Genomic DNA, 22,629 nt, shown 5'->3' with positions numbered 1-22,629 from the left:
ATGGGTTCAAGTTTCTCTAGGAAAGATACCAGAGTGGGGCTTGCTGGATTATGATCAAGTCTACCAGGAATTCTCAAACAACTCTGAGTGTAAAGTGAGTGTACCAACTTATAATCTTGTTGTGTTTTGTTTTTTCTTTTCGTTTTTCTCATGACACTTCACCAATATTTGGTATTATTAGATTTTTTTTTTTTTTTTTTTGAGACGGAGTCTCACTCTGTCACCCAGGCTGGAGTGCAATGGCACGATCTCGGCTCACTGCAATTTCTGCCTCCCAGGTTCATGCTGTTCTCCTGCCTCAGCCTCCCAAGTACCTGGGACTACAGGTGCCCACCACCACGCCTGGCTAATTTTTTTTTTTTTTTTTGTATTTTTAGTAGAGACAGGGTTTCACCCTGTCAGCCAGGATGGTCTCGATCTCCTGACCTTGTGAGCCACCTGCTTGGGCATCCCAAAGTGCTGGGGTTACATACAAGAGCCACTGTGCCCTGGCCTCTTTTTTTTTTTTTTTTTGAGACAGAGTCTCACTTTGTTACCCAGGCTGGAGTACAATGGTGCAATCTCTTCTCACTGCAGCCTCCGCCTCCTGGGTTCAAGTGATTCTCCTGCCTCAACCTCCCAAGTATCTGGGATTACAGGTGCCCACCACCACGCCTGGCCAATTTTTTGTATTTTTAGTAGAAACAGGGTTTTGCCATCTTGGTCAGGCTGGTTTTGAACTCCTGAACTCAGGTGATCTACCCTCCTCGGCCTCCCGAAGTGCTGTGATTACAGGTGTAAGCCACTGTGCCCAGCCTCTTTTTTTCTTATTTGGCTAATGTGATGCATGTGACATGATACCTGGCTGTTATTTTAATTTTCATTTCCCTGATTTACTATATATTTTCATATTGGCCAATCAGTCTTCCTCCTTTGTGACTTGCTTAGGTCATCTGAGTTTTTCTTATCAGTTTGTAGGACTTCTTCATTTAGATTAGCCATTAATCCTTTGATTTTATGCATTGCAACTATCTTCTCTCAATCTATGGCTTACTTTGTTTTTTGAGTGTCTTTGACAAATAGTAATTTTATAATTTTTAATGTGATTACATTTATCAATCTTTTTCTTATATTTAGACCCAGCTTTTAGAATATTCTGGCCATTCTTTATTCCCCCCTCATGGAACATGGGGCAGACAGTGAAGTCCCTGTGGCCTTGCTGAAACAGAATCCAATATGAAACACCATAGCAAGGAACAGGTGTTTGCTTTGGGAACACTGATAATGCCATTGTATTTCAATGGATACCCATGCCTCATAGAATTACCGTTACTCATAGAGTAGTGAAGCAGCATTATACAAATACTAGTCTTCTCTGTTCTTTCTTCTTCTTTTAGAGCGAGTATCCATTTACAGTTGCTATATATTCATTTAATGTACAGTGCCTCGATGTGTCCTTTCCCTTGTGTCTTATGACATAGATTCAATAAGATTTCATAATACTAAGAAAACATGCCAATCGGACGTAGAAAAGAGAACAAACAAAAATAGTTTAAGAAACATAAAAAGCTTTGTTTTACAGAAATGCTTTATCTCCTGGGTTGGAGCTGTCATGTCAGTGATTACCACTTTTAGTTTATAGGAGTGAATGAACTGATTTTACATCTTCCAAGAGTATTATATAGGTCTTTTTTTTTTTTTTTTTAAGGCTTCAATAAGAGGTCTGTATAACATGGAAAATACAAAGCAAAACAAAACAAAAAGATAAGAAGATGATTCATGTTTTGCTACTCTGGGAACAACTCATGGAAGCCTGAAGGGTAGCTGACAATTGTCTCTTAACTATCTCTCAACTTAGCTGGAGCACTTGAGACTTAAAATTCCCCAGTGCTAGACCCTTGGCAATTTATTTTCTTTGAAAATAACCAGAGCCAGGAACAGCTTACATTAAAGTGCTCAAGCATCAAGGCTGTAAACACAGACACTTGTTAATTTCCCAGATGTAGGGGCCCAGATTATTTAACAGTTGAAAAGAGTGTGGTAGTTTCAATTTTACTATTTTTCTCTTGGATCTTTGGTCCATTTCCTAAAGCCAAGTTTTTTTTGTTTTGTTTTGTTTTTTTCTTTCAAGTAAAGTCAGGATTTTCAGAAATCTGCCTGCCTATGTTGCCTAACAAAATTTAAGATCTAACTGGAAAGAGTCCTTTTCCCTATGACACTTACCTAAAATGAAAGTGGAGAAGCTTCTAGGTAAAGCGGCAAAAAGGCCCATGGGGTTGGGGTCCACCTTTATTTGTTTTATAATTGGTCAAACGCTAGAAGTTTAGAGATACTATGAGACATGCTTTTTCTTTTAAATATTCTTTAAATGATATATTTCGTTCCCTTTGGGTTAAGTGAAAGGTCCAGTACTAAGAGCAGTGACAATATTGCAACTCTGTAGGCCATTTTGCAAAATTATATACTATCCCATTTGAACCTTACGACCTCTCTGATAAGACAGGCAAGGAAGGAGTTATTTAATATGTGGATTTTGAGATTTAGACCAGGCTGAAATAATGGAGGTCCCAGGATTGAATAGCACTTTGCCAAAATTTATATATATGGTTGAAAAACTTTTGTAGTTCCCTTATTATGATAGCCTCGTGTTTTATGTTTATTTTATTAATACCTGAAAGTGTGAGTTGTTCCATCCAAAAAATGGGTTTAAGAGTAGATTTGAAGATTGCTATTAGAAAACCAGGTTTAGCTGAACTCTGCCTCATTCATATATGAACCAGGTAGGCTTTCTTAAACAGACTTTTAAAGTACAAACTCATATAAGCCTTTTATCATAGAGCAGCCCCAGCCAGCAGTGCTAGACATCAAAGAAGGGATCTGGGAGTGAACTCATCAATGTGAAAATATTGAAGAGCTAACTTGAGGGCTGTTGTGTTAAATGTCTGTTAGACATTAACCAGCATATCCAGGATGCTATTAAACTCCATCTTCAGTAGTTTGTTTCTTGGGATTATGTAAACATCGCTAATTCAAACATGCACTTAGTCATAACCACTGCAGAGAGCTTTTTGTTTTAAATAAACTTTTAATTGAAGTATAATGGACATACAGAAAAGGCACAACTCATAAATGTTTACTTCAAGGAATTTTTCACCAAATGAACATACCTTGTAACTACCACCTGGATCAAGAAACAGAATAGCACCTGAAGCTTCCTTGTTCCCCATGCTGATCACTTATTCTCTCTCCTCCTGAGAGGTAACCACTATTCTGACTTTTCCCATCAATGATGAATTTTGTCTATTTTTGAGTGATACATAAATGAAATCATACAGTTTATATTCCTCTGGGTCTGGCTTATTTTACTCAATGTTATGAGCATGACATTCATTCTTATTGTTTCATCTAATGGCAGGCAGTTCATTTTTGTTGTCCTAAGGTACCCCTTTGTGTGAATATACCACATTGAATAAATACACCACAGTTGGTAATAATTTTCATCCCTTCAACAGTATATTAGGGCTCCACATCTTTACCAGCACTTAGCAATACCACTCTTTCCAGCTACTCTTGTGGATACATAGTAATATTTCACTGTGGTTTTAATTTGCATTTCTCTGATCTCTAGTGATGTTGAGCATCTTTTCATATGCTAATTGTTATTTGAATATGTTTTTTTGTAAAGTGCCTGTTCAAAACTTTTGCCTATTTTCTAAGGTTATCTGCCTTAAAAAAAAAAAAAAAAAGCTTGTTTATATGAATTTTTAAAATATAAACTGCATGTAAGTCCTTTGTTAGATATATATGACGCAAATATCTTTTTCTAATCTGTGTATTTGAGGGTCTTAAAAGGGGTCTGAGAGTTCAAGGTGTAGAGAATAGTACCATGGGCCCTTCTTGGCTCTCAAGAAAGTGGACATTTTAAGACAGAGGAAAGGAAGAGAGACCTGAATCTTGTGCTCTTTAAATCTATCACAGCTTTCTTGAAGGAGGATTCCAAGAGCAGCTGGATATGCCTCATGCACTTGATATGATCATCCTGTGTTTATTTGGCTACTCTCTTGCAAGGTAAACAAAGAGTCATCAATATATGATATTCTGGTAGACTCTTATCATACATAATGATATAGTGCTTTGGGTTAATAAATATTTGAATACCTACTATGGGCAAGCACTGGCCAGGACACTGGAGGCGCAAAGGTGGATATGTCAGCACCCCTATGCTTAGTGAGCTTTCAGGGCACTTTTAAGGTACTTTTGTATTTACTATCCTGTTTGATCACATAAGGATAGCGTGACCATCAGAATGGTAAGATAAAAATAATGTGTCCTCTATTCACAATAGCAAAGACTTGGAATCAACCCAGATGTCCATCTGTGACAGACTGGATTAAGAAAATGTGGCACATATACACCATGGAATACTATGCAGCCATAAAAAAGGATGAGTTTGCATCCTTTGTAGGGACATGGATGCAGCTGGAAACCATCATTCTTAGCAAACTATCACAAGAAGAGAAAACCAAACACCGCATGTTCTCACTCATAGGTGGGAACTGAACAATGAGATCACTTGGACTCGGGAAGGGGAACATCACACACTGGGGCCTATCATGAGGAGGGGGGAGCGGGGAGGGATTGCACTGGGGAGTTATACCTGATATAAATGATGAATTGATGGGTGCTGACGAGTTGATGGGTGCAGCACACCAACATGGCACAAGTATACATATGTAACAAACCTGCACGTTATGCACATGTACCCTAGAACTTAAAGTATAATAATAAAAAAAAAGTGTCCTTTTGTTCCTCAAACCTTTGATGATCATTTAGTCACTGCCCCTCTTTCTGTAAGATCTGTCTTTCTAAGATATGCCTTTGCCACATCCTAATAGCCCCACTAATTAATACCTGGAGAAATTATCTTTTCTCAAAATGACTAATTTAGATAAAACATGCAGAAATGACTTAATTATATTTTAAAGAAAACTTCAAGGAGAAAAGACCATAAAATAGATTTACTTAGTCCCCTGCTATTTAAAAACCCTTTTAACAACTCCTTAAATAATATTTATTAGTCAACTGAAATCATATAGCATTTATTGAGGACAAGTCTGGAGAGACACTGTTTTATTCTAGACATTGAAGGAGCCATGAAGACATATAAGATGCAGTTCCTGCCCTCATAGAAGTTCTAGCACATTGATAGTGTTTGTGTGTGGAGGGAAAGTGTTCAGTCAGCACACAGCATGTGCAAGGACAATGTGAACATAAAGACCTATACCACGGAAGCTCTGCAGCGGGAAGTGTCACATTGGATTGATTTCAGTGATGAGGAAAGGACTAGATTCATTAAGATAGTGTAGCTGCTACTATAAAACTATCCCCAAGATGTATAACCACTCAAACACATAAAAAGGTGTCTTCAGTCTCCTAAAGTTAAAAACAGGTGTTCCTGATTCATAGTTGACTCTGTACCAGATGGCGATTCAGAGATCCAGGTCCTCCCCTCTCATGGGGCGGCTATCTTCAACATAAGGCTTTTAAGGTTGCTGGGCTTGTCCACATCAAGCTGGCAGAAGGAGAAGGAATGTGGAAAACAAAAAGATCTTGTAGCCAGATCTGAAAGAGGGGTTCCATTGGCTAGAACTTGAGTTTCATTGGCTAGAACTCAGTCACATGGCCACAGCTAATTTCAAGGGAGTTTGAGAACTATATTCCACCCGTGTGTCCGAAAAGATGAGATGGATTTTTGACCACCTAGGAGTCTTTGCCACAGGCTTTGTTATGGTTTGGAAGTTTTTGTAGCTTGCAATATTCATGCTGGAACTTCATTCCTTCCAAAAGTCAGGTGTTGCCAATGTGATAGTACTCAGAGAGAGGGCCTTTAAGAGATGATCAGCCCAGGAGGGCTCCTTCCTCATTAATGGCATTAAGACCCTTATAAAAAAGCCTTTACACAGAATGAGGCTAGCTTTTCCTGCTGCCTTTGCCATGTGCAGCAAGAAGGCCTCACCACATCAGATGCTGTTGCTTTGATCTTGGACTTCCCAACCTCTAGAACTGTGGGAAATAAATTTCTATTTTTTATAAATTATCTAGTATGAGCTATCCCATTACAAGAGCACAAAATGAAATAACAGGCTTTATGCTGGAAAAGCATTTAAGGTAGGTCTTCAGGCAACTTGAAGTGTTCTGACAGAGGTGAGAAAGAAGGATTAATCCAGGAGAAATGAATAGCATAAAAAAGGACTGGACAATATACAGCAAAAAAACTTAAGGGCATATTTGGAAAATAGGAAATCATTCATCTTGTTGGCAGCATAGAACACATAAGGAATAGTGTGGGAGAAACTGTTGGAAAGCTAGGTTGAGACAATTTCCAACCTAAGTCACATTTTAGGAGGTTTTAAAATTCAGGCTAAAGAGTTATATCCAGCATAGTTTTCAGGCTCATTCTCACTTGCAGGAAAAATGTGGCCCAGGTTACTTTTCTTTTTTTCCCTTCACACTCTGGCCTTTCCTAGGAAGTGAGTTCTCATGTTTATCTCCCCCACACAATGGCAAGCAGCTGGGGAGAAGGGTTCAGCCCCTCAGCATGGTCAACTTCGTTTTCAGCTTTTGTACTAGAGGATTTCAGAGATTCCAGGGGCCTCCTGCCAAAAGCCCGTCTAACGCATGGTATCTGCTGAATGCTGCGTTTGGGATGAATCCCAAGTTCAGGAGAGGGAGGAAAGAGGGAAATTCCTTTCTGACCCTAGGACACAATTAACTCATACCCAGAATCCTGGAATTTGATTACCTATATTGTTATTTTGGCTTGAATACCTGCAACTGTGGCTCATAGTTATAAAAGTATCCGGTCCTTTAAAATCCAGCCACAGCCTTCAGCTTGATGACCTCCTGACAGTGATTAATTTGAAAGGGTGGGAGCTAGGGAAATCCTTTTCCCTCCCTTCAGACCTGCCAACTTGGCTTTGAACCTACAAGAATGTTTTGGTCAGAGAACATACATCCCCACACCCCATACCCTCACTCTCACCCTCACCTCTGCCCCATGTTACACATTTTATTTGTCATCCATATGCATTCATCTTTGTTGAATTAACTTTGACCCAGGCTTGACTATGTGCTGTCCCAGAAGGCTTCTGTGTGACTTATTTTCTCTTCCTTGAGCTTCTGACAATGAAAGTAATGTTATTCTGACCTTCCATAGTCTTCTGACCATGAAGATAATGTTATTATAAAGGTAAAAGAAAATTTACCTTTGCTGTACAGTTTGTGGATGGTTTCTTTCATTGTTTCTACCAGGATGTAAGCATGATTCTATATCTTTCTTAAACCATTGAAAAAGAGAGAAGACAGAATATTTGAAATAACAGCTGACCACCTGAAAAGTGATTTTCAATACAAACTGGAAGAGGCAGCACACAATTTTTCAGTCCTGAGCACATTCATTGTATTTGGGGTTTGTGAAAAGCGAGGTGTTCACCTTCCCATGGCAAGAGTTTCTAGATGTTTTTTTCCTTTAGCTGGCCACAAAGCCAACCTAAAGGAATCATTACTATGTGGCGTATTTTATCCTGTGTTTGTCTTTCTTCCTCTTCTTTCTCAAGACCCTCGTTGATCCCACTCTACGGTCATCCCCTGCCCTCACAGCCTTTAAATGACTAAATCTTGCTGTTGGTAGGCATTTGGTGTTTTTCTCTTTTGTTTGCTAGCATATGGGGAAGATAAAACTCTTCAGGCCAGTGTCTGTGGTATCAGCTCATTCCCTAGCCTGCTTTGAGATCTACATCTCTCATGAGGCACTAAGACATTTGAAGAGACAGGATGGTGTAATGGAATGGAACATGAGGAGAACTAAGCAGATCTGGGTCCCATTTCTAGCACTGCCCCTTACCTCTGTGGGACTTTGAACAAAAACTTGACTTCTCTGAGCCTGAAACTTGACAGCATTGATAAGTTTTGGCTGTTTTTGAATTTTATCTAAGTGGAACAATACAGTGTATACACCTTTGTTACTGACTTCTTTTACTTAATACAGATGCTCTTTAACTTAAGATGGTATTGCATCCTGATAAACCCATCTTAAGTCAAAAATATCGTTAAGTCAAAAATGCATTTAATGCTGGCAACACAGCACACAGTCTCTGATGTATGATGGTTCAACTTAAGAGTTTTTGACTTTATGATGGTGCAAAAGCGATAGTCATTCAGTAGAAACCACAACCCCACCATAAGTCATAGGAGCTCCTCAACTTACGATGGGGTAGTATCTGGATAAACCAATCATAAAGGGGAAAAATTGTAAGTCAAGCCATCATAAGCCAGATCCTGTCTGGGTTATATTTATGAGAGTCATTCAAATTGTTGCATGCGGCAATAGTTTGCACAATAGGATTTATAGTATTACATTGTATATCAGAAATTATTTGTCCATTCTACTTTGATGGACATTAGGATTGTTTCAGTTATTACAAATTGTGATTCTATGATCATTCTTGTAAAATCTTATATATACACCCTGTTGAGCAACATTGCACACTGTGTTCCCCAGGAAGCAACACAGAGATATTTGCTTTCAGGAAGTTTATTCCTTTCTGCCTTCACGATCAAAGTTGCATTCAAGATCAAAACTTATGGGGGAGTAAGAAAGGAGGATTGAACACAGAGAAGTTGGATTGAAATGCAGTCACAACAAAGGCCTCAGCCATGAACCTGTGGGAGCTCTGGAGCTGAAATGGCCCTCTAGAGTTGTGCAAAATTGGGGCAAGGAGGCCAGGTCTTTATACAACCCTTTATACCAGTCACTGAATGTGGATTAACCCAGGAATGGGAACATGATTTGGGGTGAGACATCTCTCTTTGGCAAAGAATAGGGGCCACATCTGCGAGCTGTCAGCAATCAGCATTCCTAGTAGCTGGTAGAATGCATATTTTCATCCTAAAATGTCTAAAGTGTGTGTGTGTGTGCACGCATGTGTCCACTGGGGAGCAGGTGGATGGGTGTGGTTGGGGTAAATCTGAGCAGCACATCACAGTGTCTGCTACACGTCATTAGTAATTTCTAGGAGTTGAATTTCTGGTTCATAGAATATGGGTAAGGTCGTCTTTAGTAGATACTGTTAAACAATATTGCAAAGTGTTTGTGCCCAAATACCGTCTTAATTTAGATTCTGATATCCCCATGTGGACTCTTTCCAAAAAGATAAAGAAAAATGTATAGAAGTGAAACAAATGTAAAAAATATTCTGTATATTAACTTAATATTTTCTATATGGTGGAGAAAGCAAAATTGAGAACCATTGAAATGGGTTATTTATTATTTTCTAACTTATGACTTGATATCCTGAAATCTGTCAACACTACCCAAGTTGTTCTGAAATCTAGCTATGGAATTAGTAGATCCTAAAGACTTCCCCTGCTGAGAAAAAACTGAAAATGAGGTATATGAATCAACTCTTCTCAAATTTCGTTTTTCAGAGTGGCCAAATCAATGAAGGTCCCTGTATATGAGACCCCAGCTGGATGGAGATTCTTCTCAAATCTGATGGACTCAGGACGGTGCAATCTGTGTGGGGAAGAGAGCTTTGGCACGGGTAGGCTTTGCTGGGTTGATGATACTGGGGAGGGTGGCTGCAGCCTTTTGTGATCTCAGTTTGGAGACTTGTGAACTTTCTGGGAATTACAGAGGAACAGTTAAGTAGAGGCAAAAAAGTCAGAAAAACCTAGTAGAGTATGTGTTGTGATATGCTTACCTCTTTTGTCCATTCTGTTTCTTCTTTTTAGAAATTTCTCTTTCTTTAAAAATTTATATTATGGAAATCTTTAAAGTGTATAAGAATAGACAAAATATTGTATTGAATCCCCATGTTCCTGTCACTTCCATTTCAACTGTCATAAACTTGTGGTCAATCTTCCTTTATCTCTAACCTTATCCGCAGGGGAATGTTCCTCCCTGATTATTGTGAAGCAATCCTCTGTAGCTTATTGTTTTATCCATAAGTATTTCAAGATGAATCTTTAAATATAAGGGCTCTTGTTCAGAAAAAGCACATAACCACAGTACCATTATCACACCTAAAATATTGAAAACATTTTTTTACATACTTTAAATATGTCATCCAGTTGTTCTCTGGCTTGTATCATTTCCAAGAAGTTGGATTTAATTTTTATATTTATTCCTCTGTATGTAAAGTACCCCAAAATCTCCTGCCTTTGGCTGACTTCAATTTTTTTTTAATCTTTGATTTTCAAAAGTCTTATTATATTAATGATATGTCTAGGGGTGTATGCATGTATGTGTTTAACTCTATGTGGGGTTCTCTTGAATTCTTGGCTCTGTTGTTTTTTGTTGTTCATTAATTTTAGGAAATACTCAGCTATAATTTTTTCAAATGTTTCTCCTTCCCTATTCTTCATCTCTTGTCCTTCTGAGGCTCCAATTACACATGTGTTAGATAATTTGTGATGCTAAATGAGCTCTTACCTTCATTGTTCTGATTTATTTCTCCCCTTTTTTCTTCTTGTGTTTCAGTTTAGATCATCTCTATTGGAACATCTTTTAGTTCACTGATTCTTTCCTTAGCTGTGTCCAATCTGCTGATGAGCCTGTTGAAGGAAATCTTCATCTCTGATGCTGTTTTTTTTTTTTTTTTTTTTAGCATTTATCTTTGACTCTTTTAAAATATTTTTCAGCTCTCTGAAATTCCCCATCTGTTTATGTAATTGTTTATCTTTTTCATTAGCTCATTTAACACATTAGATATGGTTATTTTAAACACCCTGTCTGATAGTTCCAATCTCTGGTTCTTCTCTGACTTTGGTTCAGTTGATTGCTTTATCTCTTGACAAGGGTTAGGGTTTTCCTGCTTTTTGTAGATCTCATAAGTTTTTACTGAATGCTGAACAATATGTGGATAAGAACAGTAGATATTCAGGTCAATTGTATTTATGCCTAGAAATGGGTACAACTCTTTTTTGGGGCAATCAGTGTGGAAGGTTAAGTTAACCTAGTCAAGCGGTGAACTGGATTTGGGTTTTACTGTTTCTGTTTTAACCTTCAGTGAACCACAGGTTTCAAATTCCCCCAGCAGTGGCATGTTTTTAGTGGGTACTGGAACTGGGGAAGGGTACTGGAGAGGTTTTTAAGTGGTCCTGTTTCACCCTTAGTTTTCAGTAGCGACTGCAAGTCTGTGACACAAAATAGAGTTCTATCTCCAGGCTCTTAAACCTTCCCTGGTAGCACTGACCTCTGACTAGTGTTGGTGCAGGATTCTGAGCACAAGATTTCATACTCTCTCCGAGAGGTAGAAGGGTTCTTACTTTTGCCCATCTCTCAGAGACAATAGATCTTTTTCTGGACCTGGGGATGAGAAGGTTTTCAGCGTGTACACCTAGGAGCGTAAAGTGTTTGTTTCATTTGAGAGAAGGGTTTTGAAGAGCGGAAGGGCTTCATTCTTGTCTCCCAGCGGCAGCTGATCATTGCTTGCATACCTGTACCACCAAGTTTCCCTCTTTATTCCTAATTTTTTGTGAGGACCCAGTGGAGATCTATTTAAAAGAACTTGAAAATGTGCCCCTTGTACCTGGGACCCCAAGTGATTTTAAAGTAATGTAAGAGCCTATACTAGGCCTTTAAGAATTTTTTAAACTCTTATATGATTTCTTATTACCTGTTTTTTATGGCAGCCTCCTCTTTCTCTTGTGCTTTGCCAAAGCTGAGAGAGTTTTCAGGATCTGTCTCTCCTTGGAGTGGCTTCTCTTTGGAATTCACTTGACTGTCTTGTTATCTCAGATCTCTGAGTACAAGAAAATTTACCATGTTTGAGGTTTCCTGGTCTTTTACCGTTGCTAGGATGGGAATAGCTTTCTCTTACTGATTTCCATATCCTAAATAGAAGTACACAAGTGGAACTCTGAAAGTAATTTCTTAATAATTTCCTCTATCCTCATTTTCCCCCTTCCCATTAACAGTTTGTTCTAATTGGATCTAAAAGATCTTACATTGTAATTGGCTGATATATCTCTTAAGTCTCTTTTAATCTATATTTCTCTTCTTTACATTTTGCCCTTATTATTTATTCATTGAAGAAACTGGGTCATATTTCCTGTAGAGCTTTAAAATTGCTTTGATTTTGATGCTGCTGTCCTAATTTTCCTTTCTAATTTGCTTAATATTTGTATGAAGAGAAGCTATTGATTAATACGCTTTTTCTCTGGTTTGCAACTTCCTTAGTTGCAATTATAGTAATTATTAATATAAATATCATATTAATTGTAGTGGATTTTTTCCAAAAATTCTATATTCTCTTGGGATTTTAAAATATACAGTCATATAATCTATGAATAAAATATTTTTCTTGTTTTTCCCCTAGTATCTACAACCCTTCCCCTCTCCCTCTCCCTCTCTCTCTTTCTTTCCTCAGGTGTACGTGTGAATGTTTGTTACATAGGCAAACTCATGTCACAGGTGTTTGTTGTACAGATTATTTCATCACCTGGGAATTAAGCCCAGTACCCAATAGTTGTCTTTCCTACTCCTCTCACTCCTCCCACGCTCCTCCTCAAGTAGATCCCAGTGTCTGTTGTTTCCTTCTTTGTGTTCATCAGTTCTTATCATTTAGCTCCCACTTATAAGTGAGAACATACATACCCCCTTTATTTCATATTCTTATTTCAGTAGCTATCATCTTCAAAATAATGAGTAATAAAAAGTTAATTTTAGTGGCAATGGATTTAGTATTAATACTTTACCATCTGTTTTGATGATTGCTTTTTAATATTGGTAAAATCTTTATCATGTTTATGTAGACTGTTGTTCCCATTCCTATTTACTTAGAGTCTTATTAGAAATGACCACTGGATTTATCAGGTACCTTGTCAGAATCTAGTGATATATTAATATGTTTTTTCTTTTTTGTTATATGAATATAATGAAATATCATAATTGATTTCCTGGTATTAACTCATACTTGAATTTCTGAGAATAAGTTCTATGGGTCCTACTTAAACAGATTACAACAAATTCAGTCTAAATGATCATAATGAGTATTTCAAGTCATGTTGGGCTTCATGAAGGAATTGTTCCTGGGATGTTTTCTCTTCTTACACGAATCAGTTGGACCTTACCAACACTACAATTAATAGTACACGAGAGATGTCACACATCTTTGTTTCCTGGGACAAAAAGAGACCATATCAAGCTTTCTCAAGTACTACTGTCTAAATTCAGGATATGCAGATGGTAGCTCTGCTCTGGACAGCCAAAACTAGTATACCCTTTTTCTGCTGGGGCCCTAACAAATAGAGTGATTTCCTTCCTCTTTGGTGTGCTTAGACCAGTGACTGTAACTCAAAAAATTAGAAATTATATATCATATACAATAATTCTGCCACTAGTTAGTAAAATAAATCTAGAAACTGGAATGAAAAATGGTAAGTAGAAGTTATCCCTTTTCTCTGTCTTTATAAGCATTTATTAAGTGTTTATAATATATTATAGACTTTTAGTTTCCAATTAAAGAGATAAACATTCCATGTGTAAGCCATGCTACGCTTTTAGTAATAAATATTTGCCTATTTCAATTCAATAAACATTTATTCAGTGCTGACACAGTACCAGGCATTGTGTTGGACGGTGTGTAGAATACAAAATGCTCAGCACCACACCTGTCCGAATTTCTGAGCACTTTAGGGCATATAAGAAAGATGCACTTGGAAGGCCAAGGAGGGAGGATCACTTGAGCCCAGGAGTTTAGGACCAGCCTGGGCAACGAAATAAGACCCCATCTCTACAGAAAATAAAAAAATTAGCCAGGTGGTGGCATGTACATGTAGTCCTAGCTACTTGGGAAGCTGAGGCAGAAGATTCTCTTGAACCCAGGAGTTCCAGGCTGCAGTGAGCTGTGATGAGCCATGCCACTCCAGTCTGGGTGACACAGCAAGACACTGTCTAAAAAGAGAGAGAGAGAGAGAGGGAGAGAGAGAGAGAGAGAAAGAAAGAGAGATGCATAGATGGTTGCTCTACAAAGCAGAAACTTTGAAGCACCGCAATTGAGGAGTAGAAAGCGTGCTATGGGAGATGACAAAAGGAGAAAGTGCTTTTGGGCTGGAGATTTGAAGCACACTTTATGAGAGATGGAAGTTAAATGAGTGCTTACAGAAGGATTGGGGCAGTGGATGTACACATAGAGAGGAAAGAGCAAGGTCTTGCCGGGGAGTGATGTCCAGGGAGGAATAGAGGTGGGAGAGCAGGGAATATGGGGATGTGTTCATTTCATGCAGTAAAGATCCTGTTTTTGAAATGTTCATGTGTGCATGTAAATATGCGTACATGCATGTATGGGTATAGCAGATTGCATGGAAAAATGTATTTATTGTAAGTCTTAGTCAAAAAAGTCTAAAAAAGACTGGTTCTATAGCAGAGGTCAGCAAACTTTTCTCATAAAGGGCCAGATAGTAAATATTTTAGGCTTTGGGGGCCAAGAGGCCCACAGATTGTGAGACAAAGGTCTCCATCACAATTACTCAAATCTGTCATTGTAGGACAAAAGCAATTATAGGCAATACATAGGCAAATGAGCAAGGTTGTGTTTGAATAAAACGCTAATGACAAAAAATTAAGTCCAGATTTGGCCCATGGGCTGTAGTTTGCTGACCTTTGATATATAGGGTAGGGTAGAGGAGAAAGTTTCAAAAAGTAGTATTGGAAATACAGGTGAGGGGGCAATTCTTAAAGCCCTTTGCCTGTGCATCTTGGATACTGGGACTTGAGTCAGCCGGAAATAGGATGCCACATTCTGCATGGTGGGAGGTCTGCTTACAGACACTGCAGCAAGCTTTGTTTTTAGACAGCTATGCTGATTGCAACATGTAGGCTGGGCTTGAAGGTAGTTTTAAAAGTCTCTAATTTATAGTTATCTATCATTTTCCTTTAAAGGAGCACAAGAGAGTTTTCAGTGTATAAGGCTTTAAAATACTACCTTCGCTGCCATTCTGCGGGTTAAAGTGATTTAGGCTGCTTTGACAGACAAGATAAAGCCCCCAAGCCCAGGACATGGTTAAGTGACTCACTCAGTGCCCATGGAGCTTGGAAAAGTTCTCCGCTTGAATTAAATTACAGTGGAACAGGCCGGGTGTGGCGGTTCATGCCTGTAATCCCAACACTTTGGGAGGCAGAGGTGGGCAGATCACTTGTGGTCAGGAGTTTGAGACAGCCTGGCCAACATGATGAAACCCCATCTCTAATAAAAATACAAAAATTAGCCGGGTATGGTGGCAGACGCTTGTAATCCCAGCTACTTGGGAATCTGAGGCAGGAGAATCACTTGAACCTGGGAGGCAGAGGTTGCAGTGAGCTGAGATCGCACCACTGCACTCCAGCCTGGGAGACAGAGTGAGACTATGGCAAAAAAAAAAAAAGAAAAAAGAAAAAAAGAAAAAATGAAAGACAAGTCCCCTGCCCTAAAGTGTATGCCACTTTCCACTGTGCTAATTAGTCTCTCCTATGAAAACAATGACTAATTCTCTCTCTCCCACACTCAGCAGTAAATGCCCCATCCAAAGTCTGAAGGAGTTAGGCCACCCAGCCTTGGAAAGAGAAAGTGGCTTTATTCTGCTCTTGCACTGAGCTTCCTTACTGCACTGAACTGGCTGTGACAGGATCACAAGGGAAGGTTATTAAAAATGCAGATTTTCCACCTCACCCCCACTTTGAATCTCTGGCAATGTGGAGCCTGAGAACCTGCATTTTAAATACGGATCCTCAAGTAACTCCCATGTGCAGTCAGGAATAGAAAACATTGCTTAAGGGAAAACCAGTAGTTTTGCTTTTCATGAGAATGAGTAGCAAGAACGTGCTGAGATGCCACACCAGGTTTGGATGTGGCAGTACAAAGGCACAGGAATGTCAGGCTGATGACCCATATTTGAGACCCTTGCCTACTATTTATAGACAAGCCATGTGGCCTCTCTGACCCTTATTCACAACCTGTAAAAGTCAGCTGATCATAGGCGCTCTCCATCTTGGGATATGGTTTTCAGAATTAAATGAGCTAACTACAGGAGGAGAGATGGAAGATTCTAGCCTCAGTACAGGGGGGAAACTTCTAAAATTGATCCATGCTTTCTCAACTGAAGGCTTTTTTCCAGCATCCCTGGGTCATGGAACTGAGTACCAACCAGAAATGTGTAGTTTCATGCCAAGAAAGCTTCAAAATACAGATCTGCCTCAGGCTGAGAATGCTAAGCTTTTACCCAAGGATAGATTCAAAAGAAGAAAGATATATCTTGAGTGAAAATTTCTCTTGCCAGCATCTTGAGCCCTCAGAACTTGCCAAGGTCATAAGCTGGTGACAGGTGTCAGTGCTGGGACTTCTCTCCCTTGGAAAGCTCCAGGTCCTGGAAAATAGGAAGCCTGCATTTCTTGCTCTATTGAAGAACCAAGGTCACTTAAGAAGCCAAGTCATATTTTGTGCTGGGACCACGTATGTACCCACTTCCTGGGAAGGGTCTCAGAAAACTGCTTTACAAGGGAAAAGGAGAATGTTTTGTCAATCCTCAGACTTAAATAGAAGAAGATTGTTCATCTAAATGGCATTCTGGCTACTCCTCTAACGTTCCAAATTTGAAGAAATCTGGGCTTGTTCCCATACACAAAAACATACTGTGTTAAAACAGTAACATTAAGATCTGATAAAACAAAAACTTTGAAGTTTTGGGGGGAATTTGTTGAAAATGTTCTATTGGTTTCCATCATTATCATTAGTTTTCTAAGAAGTCATACCATTTTGGGAATATATAAATTGTCACAGCCCAGAGCTGTGTTAATACTCACAGGTAATACTGAAGAATCGTTCTCTTTGTGAATGTCTGGAAGATCTCCAAGCCTGGCTACCATCTTCAGTATGATTATTATTATTACTTTGGAGATAGAGTCTTGCTCTGTTGCCCAGGCTGGAAGGCAGTGGCACTATCTCGGCTCACTGTAACCTCTGCCTCCTGGGTTCAGGTGATTCTCATGCCTCAGCCTCCCAAGTAGCAGGACCACAGGTGTGTACCATCACCCCTTGGCTAATTTTTGTATTTTTAGTAGAGACAGGATTTTGCCATGTTGGCCAGGCTGGTCTAAAACTGCTGGCCTCAAGTGATCGACCCACCTTGGCCTCCCAAAGTGCTGGGATTGCAGGCATTAACCACCATGCCGGCCACTATTACTTTTGACTATGTATTCTTTAAAAACTAATGTCAATAGTCATACAAATTTGCCAACAAAAATCAAGTGATGTAATAATGTTTATTTTTTCCAAGTAAGTATTTTGTTGAGTCTTTCACAAAAATAATAGTGTTTTTTTAATAAGCACTTAGTATGTACCTTTTGTATGTATTCATCTCTTTCTGGAAATTTGGAATTGAATCCAGAGCTCCTAGCATTAGCATGATTTGTCCATACTTGTCACACCAAATTTTTCCACTGTGAACTCTGAGTACAGCCTGGTGCTCTTGAGGTTGACTGTTTTCACATGTGCGCAATTTCTTGCACAAGATGAGGCCCCGAGTATGTGTGTATTCTGTGTCACAAGGACTCCTGAGTATCTTTCCAGTCTTCTGAGGTTTGCTGGATACTTCCATGCATGGATTCCTTGCCAATATTGTAAATGCCCTGAAGACAGGGCCCATGTCTATCTTGTTCAGCTCTATTTGTTTGATAAATGTTTGGCCCTAAGTAAATGGTTGTAGGATGGGTGGAAAGATAGAAGGATGAACGGTAGAAGGGGATGAAGGCTGGAAAGATGAATGGAAGGTAGGTGGGTAGAAGGAAGAAACAAAGAATTTTCATTTTGTCATTTCTTCCTTGCATTACTAGTAGTTATCTTTTTGTCATCCTTAAATGGATATGTTTCTGAAGATCTGGGTGTTTGGGTATCCCAAGATTTGGGAAGGTTTATAAAACAAAATTGCACAAATATAGATTATTTGGAAAGGGATGGGGAGAAATGTTATGAGTGATAAAATTAGAATTATATAAAATATAATTTTTAAATATTCTCAATCATTATAATCATCAGCATAAACTAATAGCTAACAACATGCTTCTAGGAAGATCTCCCTTCCTGAAACTAGTGTTAATAAACAGATTTTAAAGTATTTATAATTTGTTGTATTAACTTGTTTATTTCTTATGCCTGTGGTTGTTGACAATAACAGAAATAGCCATGTTCAACAGTGGGCTAGGTTCCAGCTTTAGTGATCTTTTGTATGTACCAAATTCTTACTGACTTTAGCATAGTCACTTTGTGCTTTATTGTCTTATGGTTTATGTTATTATTCTCCAGTTACTTTGTGAATGAACATTTTATTTCCCCTGAGAGTTGTAGAGTTTGTAACGTATTTAGGGCCACGCCTCTTTCTTCATTTATATTTCACATATGAATGATGTATATCCTAACTGAAGACTGGGTTCACAGTAGTGCTGTTGCACAAACACTGAATAAGTTTAACTGTCTCTTATTTATACAATTATTACATTTACTATTTTATGTCTTCAAAAGGTAAAATATAGGAAAACTTTAGTCCATTGCCTATCTGGATGGTCATTCCCTCTACATTTGTCTGTTTTTGCATCTGCCGACTCTAGTCTCTAGGAGAGAGAAAGAGGCCATATAGCCATGCATTTCAGATTACTGAGGTCCTACTGCACTTCTTTTTCTTGTTTGTTGCCAGTGTGTATAAATTTGGCTGGGTTGCAGATGTGGGGTTAGGAGGCCATGATGACAGCATTATCAGTGCTAGATGAGCAGTTTCTCTGTGGGGCTATTTGAAACAGTCTGAGTGCATGTATGCAGTTCAATCTAGGCTGGGCCAGAGCACAGAGGTGCTATGATTAACATCCCCGTGAGCCTTCTTATAAAGCCAGAAAATTGAAACTCCCTTCTGGATCTTCTGTGAATGATCAACACCTGTGCTGGGAAACAGAACTCTCACTTAGCATTGGAAGAATGTCTCCATTACCTGAGATCCCTTTCTTGGAGTCTCAATGGTCCCAGTTCCATTGATCCTTCTATTAATCCTCCAAGCTGACGAAAAGTGGTAAGAGGGAGTGTTGTGTGACACCTAATTGTGGAGCAGAAACAAAGGAGTGGGGCTTCCGAGACCACATCTGTACTGACCAGAGTATCCTGGTACTGACGGGGACATCATGGCCCTTGGTCAGAGACTGAAGACTTTCAAACCGACTAAGGGGTTCTTTTCCCAGTGTCTAGTAAGGGACTTTTAACAAGGAGAACTGTCCCTTGGGATTTAGATACAATCCCTAAAGTTGTGCTTTGAGGCTTCCCAATCTGCATTCTAGGAGACTACTAGTTACTAGGTGGCCCCACTGAGAACACAGTATAGTGACTGTAGAAGTGACAGATCTTCAACCTTAAAAGCCACTGGCGAGATTTTTGGTTCAGTGTATGACCTGTCAAGGAACAATTCTTAAATGGGGTATGGTGGTTTGTGCCTATGTGGGAGGCTGAGGCAGGAGGATTGCCTGAGGCCAGGAGTTCAAGGCCAGCTTGGGCAACATAGCAAGACCCTGTCTCTTTAAAAAAAAAAAAAAGAGAGAGAGAGTCTGGGTGTGGTGGCTCACACCTGTAATCCCAGCACTTTGGGAGGCCAAGGAGGGTGAACTCCTGAGGTCAGGAGTTCAAGACCAGCCTGGCCAACATGGTGAAACCTCATCTCTATTAATAATACAAAAATTAGCCGGTTGTAGTGGCAGTTGTCTGTAATCCCAGCTACTCGGGAGGCTGAGGCAGGAGAATCACTTGAACCCAGGAGGTGGAGGTTGTGATGAGCCAAGATCGTGCCATTGCACTCCAGCCTGGGTGACAGAGTGAGACTCCATCTAAAAGAAAAAGACAACTCTTAAAGAGTCCTGTTGTTCCTATCTGCCTTGGTGACAAAAAAAAAAAAAAATGAGTTGGGATATATGAGTTAGGAACATGCTGGTATGCTCTGTGAGGGAAGTGTGCCAGCTGGCTGGCCATGATATGGTTAATGTGCTCCCTGCTCTGAGATGGATGGCTTGATGCCTCCTAAATGATAGACACAATTCCTAGCACTGCTTGTACTTTATTTTAGAGTCTTCTTCACAATGATGGGGTAGGAACCCTAATGACCCCATTTTATTGATGAAGTCATTGAGGTTTAGGGAGGAATGTGAAGCTGCTGGCCAAGGTCGCACTGGCTGAGCCACAGTTCAAACCCTACCTTGCTGGCTTCACAGTATCTGCTGCTGCTATTTTCAGGTCATGCTAATGAGTCAGTTCCCACCCTCGCCAGTCCCCTCCTGGTTATTCTTTTGGATGAAGGTGGAAGGAATGCCAGGCGACTTAGGAGAATGGTGTCATGTAAACAGCACAGCATGAGAGGTTAAGGGACCCAGCTTCCATCTTGACTCCCCCTCTCTTGGACAAACAGCTTAGCTTCTCTGGGATTCAATTTCCTCACTGCGAGACAACTTCGTCTGAGGGGATGATCTGTAGGTTTCTTCCATCATGATATTTCAGGTTGCTTCTAACTAGCTACCCTTAGTGAGGAGCAAATCTGATGAATTAAATGTACTACATACTAGAGAGGCATTCATTTATTCATTCAATGAACATTTACTGCACACCTATGAGCCAGCCCAGGGTAGAGTGAGGAGTAATTTCAGACACAGGCCCTTCCCTCAGGGAGTTTATAGGGTGTTGCTGTGGTCAGGATATCAGCCTTGTGTGAAACACTATTTATTATTATTTTACTTATTAAATGTGTTGTGACATAGAATTATTCACTGGGAGCCACATTGCCCACAGCACAGGATGTGTCCTTTGCTGCTGGCTGACTCTTCTGCACTCACACCTGGCTCTGACAGACTTACATGCAGGAGAGCTTTGTTCTCTAGTTGATGAACATTGGTACATTTAAGAACATTTTTTTAAGCACAGAAGGTGACTTTTTTTTCAGTGAGCCTTGCTTTTTTGCCTGATGTTAAAGATCTGAACATAAGTGTTTTGAGAAATGAAAATCAATCTATCAGTCTACCGATCGATCTATCTCCATCACAATTCTGTAGCATGTTCTCAAATCTCAGATCCACCCAAAAAGAGTGACCCCACTTCAACCTCATAACTCCACTATTTTTCAAAGACAAAGTTTTGTCTTGAGTAGCTGAAAAAGGATGAGAAGAATTTCACTGCAAATTAATGAAAACCATTTCTAAATGAAAAAAGGTAAACTGGAGAAATACAGGGAAAATTTGCAGCTTGTCCTTTAGAAAGCCTGCCCCAGCTCTCATCACATAGGATGCTTTACCTGCTTTCTTGCAACTCCTGAGGGTCACAGCATTGCTGGGATAATCCAGTGGCAGTTGTCCATAGGCTTTGGAGCCAAATTGCCCAAGTTGGAACCCTCTTTTTACCACTTAGTAGCTGTGTGACCTCATACAGATGACCTAAGCTCAATCTCTTATTTGTAAAAGGGGACTATCAAATTGTGGAAATTAAATAATAGATGCATAAAATCCCCTAGCACAGTGCCTGGTGCCTTGCTGTTTTCTTCTTAGAATGGAATTTATCCTCCTTGTAATTGTGCTTCAAAAATAATCAGGAACATCTTTGAGTGAGTGGCCTTTCTTACTGTATGACCAACAATCCTGGTTTGTCCAGGCCTAAGAAGTTCGGTGGGATGTGGGACTTCATGTGCTAAAAGTGGGAAAATCCCATGCAAACTAGGATGAGCTGGTCATTCCAAAGCTGGCAAGGTCCTCAGTTTTCCAGATGAAAATGGCAAGGAGAGACCTTGATACTGAAGCTGACTCCAGTGAGAACCCTCATGTTAGCAAGGCCAGAGCCGTGCATTAAATGGGAGACCAATGGCTGCCTTCCCTTAGCACCACATTCAAGTAAAAAGAGGAAGAGGCCTAACTCACTACCCCCAGGCAATCTGCCCCAAACATGAGAATGCATAGGGTCGGTGCCTTTCTGCTGAAGCAAGTGGCTCTCAAGCCTGGCTGCCTGTGAAAATCACTCAAGGAGTTTTTAAAAAAGCAGTACCAATGCCTGGGCCCCATCATTAAAAGTTTTTATTTTATTGGTTCAAGGTGAGACCTGAGAGCTGGTATTTTTTAAAAGTTCCTTAGGTGATTCTAATGTGCAGTGCAGACTTGAAAATTGTTAACCTATGTTACAACTTGGAGTTGGCAACAGGTGCAAATTGACTTATATTTTTCCTAATTGACAAATTTAGAATTTCCTTATCTGAGTTTCAGCTGTAGTGGCTTGATCTGTTAGTAATGCATGTGATGCTTTATTGAGCTGTGTCCACACTGGTGTTTCCATGTGAAGAAAACACCTTTAAGATGATTGAGCATTCTCTTTATTTTTCCTTTTCTTTTGTGAGGGCAATATACTTACTAGTGTACTGCCTAGCTCACGTAGCATGGTTTTGAAGATTGAGAAAATTCAAAGTTTAATTTGGGTGGAGGGAGAACAGTGATATTTCTCTAGAAAAAAAAAAAAAGGCCTTCTTTTTTTGTACCAGTTTTTGTTGGAGTTATGGCAGAGAAGAGCTGAGCGCCCTCTTTCTGGTGTGTGGGTGGAACTGGCTGCTTCTCAGGGC

At 39.6% G+C, this 22,629-nt stretch overlaps 1 protein-coding gene across 1 annotated transcript in view; it reads left to right on the top strand.

Annotated features, from left to right (window-relative positions):
- PGM5 (phosphoglucomutase 5) overlaps positions 1–22,629 on the top strand; it is a 179,890-nt gene that overhangs the window by 97,320 nt on the left and 59,941 nt on the right. The window contains exon 7 of the mRNA XM_011956456.1: positions 9,466–9,581. Within this exon, the coding sequence (XP_011811846.1) occupies positions 9,466–9,581 (116 nt within the window). The remainder of the gene's footprint in view (positions 1–9,465; positions 9,582–22,629) is intronic.

This window comes from Colobus angolensis, unplaced genomic scaffold, assembly GCF_000951035.1.
Source record: "Colobus angolensis palliatus isolate OR3802 unplaced genomic scaffold, Cang.pa_1.0 Scaffold419, whole genome shotgun sequence".
NCBI classification, from domain to species: domain Eukaryota; kingdom Metazoa; phylum Chordata; class Mammalia; order Primates; family Cercopithecidae; genus Colobus; species Colobus angolensis.
Note: the sequence above shows the minus strand (reverse complement) of the source record. Positions and strands in the feature narration are given on the sequence as shown.